This window comes from Rutidosis leptorrhynchoides, chromosome 4, assembly GCF_046630445.1.
Source record: "Rutidosis leptorrhynchoides isolate AG116_Rl617_1_P2 chromosome 4, CSIRO_AGI_Rlap_v1, whole genome shotgun sequence".
Taxonomy (NCBI): Eukaryota; Viridiplantae; Streptophyta; class Magnoliopsida; order Asterales; family Asteraceae; genus Rutidosis; species Rutidosis leptorrhynchoides.
Window position 1 is genome coordinate 628,614,625 of NC_092336.1, and position 11,977 is coordinate 628,626,601.

At 28.9% G+C, this 11,977-nt stretch overlaps 1 protein-coding gene across 1 annotated transcript; it reads left to right on the top strand.

The window, feature by feature from the left end:
* Positions 1–10,635: 10,635 nt before the first annotated feature.
* LOC139843113 (uncharacterized) lies at positions 10,636–11,721 on the top strand. The gene has a single exon (XM_071833188.1). It carries the CDS (start codon positions 10,636–10,638, stop codon positions 11,719–11,721), a length of 1,086 nt encoding a protein of 361 aa, XP_071689289.1.
* Positions 11,722–11,977: the final 256 nt, after the last annotated feature.

Below are 11,977 nucleotides of genomic sequence, written 5' to 3' on the forward strand. Positions count from 1 at the left end.
ACTCATCACTAATGTTTGCCCAAAATTGCACTATAGTCATTTATATTTTTTATGCAGTTGGTCACCTACGTTCGCACTAGTTACGCGGTTGGTCTCTCGGCTTAACAGTTATTAAGTTGTTTCGTTAAATTGTGTAACATGTGTTTGCCAAATGAGAGTACTTTCGTCATTTCAAGTATTCTTTCACTCTTTAACTCATTCATGAGTCATGACTTTCATCTTCACCTTCATCAAACTAAAAAATAAAAACTCTGAAGTTAAAAGTTTTAATTCACAAACACAATATTTAAATAAAAAACTATGAATCTTACAAATTATCAATACTAAATTAAAAACTGGACGATTATTCGATTTGATTTGAGGTGAGTTGATTAACTTTTGGATCTTTATTTAGGTTCTCTGTTTTGAATTAGATTTACATTTGATAGATCTCTACTTTGAATTTAAATTGGTTATGGATTTACATTTGATAGATCTCTGCTTTGGATTTAGATTGGTTATTATGAAGTGAAGCGATTAACTTTTATGTTTAGATTTAAAATATGGGTTAAAGCTATAAAGAAGACATATACTTTCATTTTTGTCCCAATGTAGGCTATATACCCTGAAAAATACCAATATAGGCTATATACTATCATAAAGTGTACTAATATGGACGAACAAAACTTATTAACCGGATAAACAACTAAACGATTACGTGGCACTGTAAGTGGAGAATGACGTTGGTGATACATCGGAACAAAACTGAAAGTATATAGTCTACATCGGAACAAAACTAAAAGTATATAGCCTACATTGGAACAATATTGAAAGTATATGACCTATTTGTAGCCATATAAAATGCAAAAAAAATGTTAAATAATTCACTTTACCGGTTCAGCAGGTAACTTGTTAAATTTGTGTACATCGATACAACTTTTAAGAGTATATGACCTACATTGGTATTTTTTGAGGTATATAGCCTACATCGGGACAAAACTGAAAGTATATAGCCTATTTATGACTTTAACCGTTAAAATATTGAAAGAGTTGCATGAGGTGGCAAGGAGTTGGTTGAAATAAACATGAGTGAAAGAGAAACTAGAATTAAAAGGAAGAAGATACTTTGAACGTGGCTAGATTTAACGGGATTTACTAACGATGATAGACCGATGGACCAAACGCATAACTAGTGCAAACGTGAAGAAGAACCACGTAAAAACATAAATAACTATCATGTAAATTTGAACAAACATTGAAAATCAACCGCGTAATATTGTCTTTTATTTATCCAAACAAGGTAGCTTTCTTAACAATTTTTGTAATTTGTTACTCCGTAAATAACACTATAACGAATACTAGGGCCGGATAATAAAACAAATTTTCTTGGATCTTACAACAAAAATAACATTTTAATTTTTCAACTTGATTGAATTCGAATTTAATACATTTGTTCCAATTAAACTTTAGTGTTGACCAATTCAATTTCGAGCTAAATGGTAAACCAATTAAACAATTTATATATTTGTTTATTATACTATATTATATATTTAAACTTATAATTAAATTGTATATTTATTTATTATTATAAGTAACCTAGTTGTTTATTTATTGGTGATGACCTAACTTTTTATAAGAGAGTTCAAGAATTCGACTCTAATGAGCTGTAATATATTTCTGTTCGGTTTATCCGCCAATTTTATGGGCTTCGAATGTTTCGGAGTCTGGCGTTCGAACCTCACCCAAAAGGGTTTTACTATAAGCGATGTCCGCATTGATTCGTTGTGAAGGTTTTCCTCTTGAGGGGCAGTAGAACTGTACTGGTTCGCCCCAGGTGAGTTCCGATATTGCGTTCGGACGCCGTCATTGACTCTAACCGACGTAAAAAATTATAACTTAACCCGTATAAGTTGTAACATATATTTGATATGTATTGTAAATATAAATTACTAAAATACATTGTAAATATAAATTATAAAAATAATATTTAATAGTTTTTTTCAAAACTATTTTTCACAACAACGTGAAGACTGCTATTTAACTCGTTAGTGTAGAAATGACATTTTAACTTCAACCTAAACTCACCACCAACCAACCATTAATACTTTATTAATCTTTATGGATTTATATATATATATATATATATATATATATATATATATATATATATATATATATATTAATCTTTATGGATTTATATATATATATATATATATGTATATATATATATGTATATGTATATATATATATATATATATATATATATATATATGTATGTATACATATATATATATATATATATATATATATATATATATATATGTATATATATATATATATATATATATATATATATATATATATATATATATATGTATATGTATATATATATGTATATGTATATATATATATGTATATGTATATATATATGTATACATATATATATATATATGTATGTATACATATATACATGTATATATATATATATGTATACATATATATGTATATATATATATACATATATATATGTATATATATATATATGTATATATATATATATATATATATATATATATGTTGAAAGGGTCCATAGAGAATTATAGTATGTAGAGAACTCATAGAACTCATAGATTGAACTTCAATCTATGTGGAGATTGAGCTTTAAAAAAAACAGAAAAAAAAGTCAATCTGCACACTAAAAAGTCAATCTCCACAACAACAAAAAAAGTCAATCTGCAAAAAAAAAAAAAAAAAAAAAAAAACCGAAAAAAGTCAATCTGAAAAAAGGCAATCTGCAAAAATAAAAAACTGCAAAAAAAGTCAATCTGCACAAAAAAAGTCAATCTGCACATAAAAAAAAGGCAATCTGCCAAAACAAAACTACCTAAAAAAGTCAATCTGCACGCAGATTGACTCAATCTGTACACAAAAAAAAGTCAATCTGCACAGAAAAAAATTCTATCTGGAAAAAAAAACTGCAAAAAAAAAAAATTCAATCTGCATCTGCACAAAAAAAAGTCAATCTGCACAGAAAAAAAAGTCAATCTGTAAAAAAAAATTACTGCAAAAAAAGTCAATCTGCACAGAAAAGAAGTCGATCTGCAAAAAAAAAAAAATGTCAATTTGCAGAAGATTGACTCAATCTGCACGAGTTTCATGAGTTCTCTACTACCTTTGGTTCTCCATGGATCCTCACTATATATATATATATATATATATATATATATATATATATATATATATATATATATATATATATATATATATATATATATATATATATATATATATATATATATATATATATAGCCAAAAGTTCAAACGAGAACCATAAAAAAAGCGAGACTGCGAGAACTTTTGATTTATAATGATTTTTACATGTAACTAGATTGAATCACACATAAACCTTGATGAAGAGTATGAATGAACATAAAATAGGTGAAAAACACTTATATTTTACCTATATAATTAAATATATAGTTTCTAGTTCACATGTGCATATTTGTTTCCGAACATTTGAACAGTTTCATATAATTAACAATTTAACATGTAATTTGAGCTAATGAACATATGTTTGTTAATGATATGTGCATTAATTAACATCTGCATGTAATTTGTTGCATTTAAACGCATAAAAATTATTAAATTAAATAGTTCTCGCAGTTCTCACCTTTTTAGTGGTTCTTGTTTGAACCTGCCCCTATATATATGGGCAGGATCAATGGGGAAGTAACCAAACGGGGGGAAGCGGGGGAAGCAAAAAAAAAAAAATTGTTTTTTTTGAATTTTTTTTCGGCATCAAGATCACACGAAAATATGAACATTTAGAAGAGACACTTCGTGATGAATGTTATTATTTAGGCGGGAAAATGATGGACACAAATAACATTCAAGATAATATTGTTCGTGAAGAATATGAACATTTTTTTTTTATGTTTTGTGAAGTAAAATTTAGCCCGATTTAGAGTTTAGGGTTTAGGGTTTAGGGTTTGGTGTTTTAGGTTTTTTCCATAAACCCAAAACACCAAACTCTAAACCCTAAACCCTAAACTCTAAACCGTTCGTGTTAAAAACTCAATCTAAACCCTAAATCTAAACCCTAAACCCTAAATTTCTAAACCCTAATATCTAAACTCTATAAACCCTCATATCTATACCCTAATATCTAAACCCCAATAGTTACAACCTCAACATACGCTCGAAAAACACGATAATTGTTATATATTACTTCTTCGAGCGTTTTCCCGCCAAAATAAAAACATTTATCACAAAGTGTCTGTACTAAATGTTCATATTTTCATTATATCTATAATGTTCATGAACAAAGTTTTTTCAAAAAACGAAAAAAAAAAAAGTTTTTGCTTCCCCCCGCTTCCCCCCGATTGGTTACTTCCCTCTTGATCCTACCCCTATATATATATATATATATATATATATATATATATATATATATATATATATATATATATATATAAATGTGTGTGTACATGCGTGATAAAAAAAACTGAAAGTTCTTAAACACACGATATCTTTTAAAATATATATGATACTAGCCACAAACTTTTCTCTTCTCTTTCTTTATTACCAATAATAATTTTTTAATTATTATTATTATTATTATTATTATTATTATTATTATTATTATTAATTAAATTTGATTGGGTGTTGTAACAACCCTCACTTTTCGACTTCTAAATTTACTGAATTAACCCTAGGGTTATATGTCTGACTATATGTATTAAGGGTTGTTGTATACAATTAAATATTGACCGAATAGTAATTTTTAGTCAACAATGTACGCTTAAATAAATAATATATTATTAATTTGACATAATTTAACTAAGTATATAAACTTTGTATTACTTTTATTATTTAGTTAATGTATTATATATTTAACTATATAATAAATCTAATTATATATAAATGTAATAATATTTACAAACTTACTAAAATTATAGTTTAATAATTAAAATCATAATTATTATTAAAAATACAATATACCGAATTATTTATTATTTTTTTGCAAAATTTATATTTATTAACTAAATAAAAATAAATAAATAAAATAAAATAAAATATTATTAACAAATATTCTTGGAAAAGCATTAAATCAATTTGTTTATTTATATAAAAAAATCCTTAAAATAAATGGAAAAAAAAATAAATAAATAAATTACTTTTTAATTAAAAATTTTAATGGAAAAACTACTTTTATTATTTTATTTTGTGCATTATCTCATGACCTAACATTTAATACTTTTTAATTTTAAAATCCCATTAAGAATTAAAATATTTCTTTTTTTTTTAATTATTTTATTCTTTTTACCTAATTTTTTCAAGTATAAATACCCCTTATTTCTCATTCAAACTCACACCAAAATTTCTCTCATTCTCCCTTTGAAGAATTACTACTAGTAAGTATTCTTTTCTTACTTTTTATTTTTTTTACTTTTTACTTTTTACTTTTTACTTTTTACTTCGGTTATTATTTTTACCGAAACATGTAAATAATGTTATAAATTATATGCAATTAAAAATAAAATAAATAACATGTATACACTATTACTATTACTAGCACCTATAACCTACTACTTATATTGTAACATAAAAACATTTTGGGATATGTATTAGAGATGTATAGATCTTCGAACTTTCTTGACGAATGGTTTCTATGAGATTCTAGGCAGAGGGTTTGGATTTCCGATTTAAAGGGTCCTATGGCTCAAGCCCCTAGATCTAAATTAGCCATTCGAAGGGAAAGGGGTGATTGGAAGCTTATCTAATACGGCAAGTATCCTAAAATGGAAAACACTGATAAAAGTAGAAACTCTCTAGTCATAGAAACTTAGTAAAATAAGAAACTTTCTAAAAATGGAAACTTTATAAAAATAGTAACTTACTAGGAATAGAAACTTAGTAAAACAAACACATACTTAAACTTAAACATGGGCAAAACACTTAACTACTCTTAAATGTCAATAGGTTGACTTTCCTGCTCACTCGTTCAACTCTTTATTCCGAAGAATAACTCTCTCTACTTACTAAGGTGAATTTATAGTCCCTCTTTATTGCTAGCAAACTTACTTACTTTACTTGGGGTGAGACACATGCTGTTTTTACTTTTTATACTTTAGACACAAGTACCAAACTGTTAAACTATGCTATACCCGGCTATGTCCGACTAAGTCCCTACAGTGATATTTTTAATTGCTGCGGCATGCTTAATTATTGGGGGTAGGCCTATCGGGAGTAACGTCCCCGATACATTTGACCAAGTCATTGTATTACTTAATAATGAAATTAAACCGACAAGGACAGACACAACTTGTCATGGGGAAAAACTTGAACGTTTAGTCTAAATATCACGTATTGGCATAACTTTTTGATCCTGCGGGAGATCAACTTTACAAACTAAATCTTGTGGTCTAAAACAACGACAAACTTTTTGTTAAACCTATGAACTTCACTCAACCTTTTTGGTTGACACTTTAGCATGTTTTGTCTCAGGTGCTGTTTGATTCAAGCTCTTATACTTACCGCTTATGTGATGCTACTTGGACATAGGATCAAGAGATATCGCATTTATTACTTCTGCATGTGAACATTTACGATATTGTTATTCCTGTCATTGTAACGACATTTCATTTTCCGCTGCGTACTCATTAAAGTTAATTTCATCATTTAGTATTGATCTCGTTTATTATAATATGTTGGTATGTTTTGATATTAGTGACGTTCCTTCCAGACCCTATTGAGAGGACGTTACAGGTATATACAATTTTATTAATGGTGGGTAGGTGGGCAGTGTTTATGGAAGATAATGAATCGTATATAGATCGCGTGATTTCATATCCATACTTATATTCACTTTTGCTTTTAAAATTCATATACATATTCATATTCATTTAAATATAATTCATTTATCCATATTTATATTCATTGGATTAAGAGGGTTAATCGATATCCGTTGAATGCTAATTTTTTTTTTTTAGATATTTCATTTATGAAATGAAATTATTATAGTGTTTTTAACAAATATAGATTTTACATAATCTATAAAAATTATACTCAAAAGCATGTGACTGTTGTTGTCAATTGAACAAAAGATACAACTCCGTACGATTATGTGTGCGTTAAGTAATATTAGGTGCAATTTCAAAGATGATTAATTAGTCGCGTATTCTTTATGCTACTTTTGATTGTTATTAATTGATTAAGATTAATGTATGCATTTTGAGTGGCTATATATTGATAATAAAAAGAAACAAAAAATCAAATAATATTATATATGTAAAATATATGAATTCATTAATATTTTAATAATTTATAGTGCATACATGTATAAGAATATGTATATCTATATGCATATAATTTTAGTATATATATATATATATATATATATATAATTTGGATGATACATGGATATATTATTGAATGATAAATTGACATATACTCTGTATATCTTATCTACTAATTTTTCACAGCAATCCATATCCATATTCGTTTATTATTCATTTAGATTATTCTTTATATTTTAATGGATCGAATGTGGTGGATATCCGATGAATGTGACATCCATTGCAACCCTAACCGTGTTCGTGATGTGGAGTGTTGTTATGCCTTATCGAAGCCCATTGCTAGAAGCTTTTGAAACTCTTCTTTCAGATGGGGCCGTTCCCGACATTTTAATAAAGTAAATCAAGCCGTAAAAAATTATATAATATAGATATACCCTTTCACATTCCGAGATCACAGATTGGGTAGGTTTAGGTGTAAAAGATGAAGTTAAAATGACATTTTGTACATTGATGTTCATATCATGTAACTTGACTTGACTTAACGATTGTTTTAACGGCAGTTAGTGATTAGGATGTGATTAGGATGATCTATGTGCACTTGTCACTAAGCCAAGGACCATCCTTATAATATATAGAAAATAAGGAAAATCCATGTAATTGCATAAAATCGCGAGGAGAATCATTATAATATACTCTTGATTAATAACATGTTAGGCCACTCCTTATCGTAAAAGTTTTTAAAGAACTTATCTCATTCATATCAGCATTACCTTAGCACAAAAACCTTTAACACTCTTTTAAATAATCCCTCCAAATCATACAGTAAAATAATACCACCAATTATACCCTTAAAATATAATATGTACAATTAACAATTAATTAAACGTAAGGTACAAGCCAAAAAGACATGTTGTTCCACCTCAAGTCGTGAGAGGCTCGTTGGAGTAGTAACATACGGACAGTGGCGGAACTTGAACCCAACCACAAATGGGGCGGGTTTAAAATTTTGTTAAATTTTTCAATAACAGCTGTGGCGAACACTAAAAAAACCCTTAAGTTTTAGTAAATTTTTTATATTTTAGAGTGTAATTTTTTTTTAAAAAAAAATCCTGCTGGGGCGGGGCGTCTCCACAATGTCCCGCCCCTGCTTACGGAGATGGTAACGAATTGCTCCTTATGCATGTGAGTGGGTGGCGGACCAAATCCATCTTTCACAAAGCTCTTTAACGGATCATAGGTTAGTGATCTTAAAATGTTTGTTAAAAAAACATTTTAATTTTTCAGTTTGATTTTACAAATTTAATACAATTGTTCCAATTAAACTTTAGAATTGACCATTTACATTTCAAGCTAAATGGTAAACCAATAAATACATTTATTAACCATTTAACCATAGGGTTATGGTGGCATTGTAAGACCCTGACCTTTCAATGTGGAAGTCAAGGGTTCGATTCCAGTCACCCACAAAGTTAGTCTCTCATGGTCATAGTGGTTCACCTGCAATGAATTTGGACTGCTCATAAAGTGGGTAGTCGTCTTGGAATGGGTCAGTTAAAACTTGTTGGATACCAGGTTACAAAAAATAAAAATAAAAACATTTATTTATTATTTATATTTTATATAGTATATATTTTGAAAAACATAAATATTGAATAATGTTTTATAGGTTATATAAAGTAAGTAATTCACGTTTAATTCATTCATAGTTCATACAAGAATCAAATTATTCAAATCCTTTAGTTCACTTCCATTTATTCCATATTCATTTATTGTAAACGAAAAATAAACAAATGGCATGTTGCCAGTTGTCAAACACACATCAGTTACATTTTGCTACCTCGGAAAAATTGAAAACAAATGCATCTACAGTCAAACTCTTCTAATGACATTGTACTTCGCACCCCACAATTAGAATTAAGAACCCAACTAAATCTACCGTCTCTTTCTCACTCTTGAGCAAACTATAGATATTGGGGTGCCACGTGTCAGTTTTTATTTATAACATGTTACATAGTTTCTCTATATATTTTCTTGTGTTTTAGATTAAACATTTCTTTATATGACGATCACTCTCCCGCTTCCTTTTTTAGTTCTTTCTCCCTAATTCATATATACACACAATTTATACAGTATATCTATATATATATATATACATACGGTGTGTAATGTTATATCTGGGTTTTGGATTATAGCATTTGCGATTGAGGTATTTTGTTTCGTTTCATTATCATTTATCAGCTACATGCAATTATTTGTTAAATCCCAATTTCATTTTTTTGGGCACATTGTTGGAATTTTGATGATTTTTTCTTTTCATTTTTTAGGTTAGTATTTGGGTAATTTTCTATTTTTTTTTTTTTTTTTTATGTATTTGATTGTATCAATTGTTGATTTCAAAGTTCTTATGTGTTTTTTCGTTTCAAAGATTTGATTTTAATTTTTGGGGTAGGTGTTTTATGTGAAAGAGTTCAAACTTCAAAAACCTTAGATTTTTCATTAGGCATAGTGGTTATGTCAAGAATGGGGGTGTTTGGAATTGAGTTTTATGAAATAGATTATTATGTGATTATTGAGTTTTCAAGTAACAGATAATCAGGTTTGGGTGTGTTTTAGTTAGGATTCAGGTGTTCCTAAATATGTTTGGCTATTTTATAAAATTGATAATTGTGTTCACGGAATAGGCATGATGGTTTGTTAAAAGCTTCTCAATTAGCATGTTGATTTTATTAAACCCCAGTTGATCATAAGAAATAGTGCTGAAATGTTGAAACAATTTAGTACAGTTATATTGCATTTAGATTAATAATTTTCTTGTTTTTGTTGTTGTTGTTGTTATTCTCTTTGCAAAGATTGTTTAGAGTCCTCTGTTTCAAAAAAAAAAAAAGTTTTTGACAGGTTCATAAACTATTAAAAAAAAAAAACACTTGTGTTATATTAGTTGACCAAAGAAGAATGCATATAGATGTGTATACAGTTACTAGAACTGCATTTTAGTTAGTTTCACCATCCATGATGAATAAATCAGTAACATATGTGTTAAGGCCAGAATTGGTATTTTCAGTTAAATCATTCAATATTCATTAGTATTATTATAATTTGGGTATGAATCTTTTTGTTCAAAAGATAAAACCTTACAAGTTGGTTATGAATCTTTTTATTTGTTTTTGGTGTTAAAATCTTTTTTGCAGTTGATAATATATATAATTTTGGTTTGATACAGCTGCAACTCTATGAGTAATTTGTATTGCATTTTAATCTTGAATGCATAACTAATGTTTTTATTATGCAGATGTTGCAAAGTAGAACCAAAGTTCCATATGACCATTCTCGGTGGTGTTAATCCTAATCGCTAAACGGTATGGCGCTAGTGGTTTCAAGACGACGCCTTCCTGGTTTCAGATGTTTAGTAATCTTGTTTCTTGTACCAATTTGTTTCACCGTAATCTTTAACCACTACGAAAAGATTACGTATTTCTTGAGGCCGATTTGGGATACACCGCCACGCCCATTAACATACCTACCCCATTATTATGCAGAAAACGCTTCAATGGCCACCTTATGTCACCTTCACGGATGGACCCTACGGTCTGAACCCCGTAAAGTCTATGATGCTATCATATTTAGCAACGAGCTTGATTTACTTGAAGTTCGGTGGGGCGAACTTGACCCTTTAGTCACCAAATTCATCATTCTTGAATCAAACGCAACGTTCACAGGTCTTCCTAAAGATCTAACTTATGCTTCAAATCGTGATCGTTTTTCCTTTGTTGAAGATAAAATTGTTTATGGTTTTCTTCCTGGTCAGTTGGCTTCTGAGGGTAAACGGGCTAGCCCGTTTTCCGTAGAGGCCCATCATCGAATATCCATGAATGATTTGATTAGAAGTTCTGGTATTTCTAATGGTGATCTACTCATTGTAGCCGATACTGATGAGATCCCAAGTCGAAATACAATAAAGTTACTTCAATGGTGTGATGGGTTGCCACCAATTTTGCATCTTGATATGAAAAAGTATGTGTATTCGTTCGAGTTTCCAACGGACCCCACGTGGAAGGCTACGAGTCATGTGTACAATCAGCATACTCGTTATATGCATTCACGTCAAACGGAGCTTGTTCTTTCTGATACAGGATGGCATTGCAGCTTCTGTTTTAAGTTATTGAGTGAGTTTGTTGTTAAAATGACAGCATACAGTCATGCAGACCGTGTGAAAAACAAAGAACATTTGGATCATTCAAGAATTCAAGAAAAGATTTGTAATGGAGATGATTTGTATGACATGTTACCTGAAGAATACACTTTTAAGGAGTTGATTGGGAAGTTGGGATCGATACCTCGTTCGGTTTCTGCAGTTCATCTTCCAACTTATTTGATAGAGAATGCAGAAAAGTTCAGGTTTCTTCTTCCCGGTGGCTGTTTACGCCCACCTGAACTAAACTTTTAAGAAGAAATGTCGGTTTACATGAAGATTAGTATCGTTGAATAGACGCTTATATGAATATGAATGTCAAGATATATAAAGATATGACTTGGTGAATCCTTTATATAACTTTATTTATATATCTTGGCAAAATATTATCTTTTTTTTTTTTTGGGCATTCTATGATTGGATTAACGGTCTAAGTTACTTGTGGTGATGGGCCTAACACAAGATTCACAACATGGTATAAAGAACAGTTCACTTGCATTTCATATGCATA

Excerpts from the sequence above, each read along its gene's own strand:
- LOC139843113 (XM_071833188.1), top strand. The coding sequence starts at position 10,636 with ATGGCGCTAGTGGTTTCAAGACGACGCCTTCCTGGTTTCAGATGTTTA.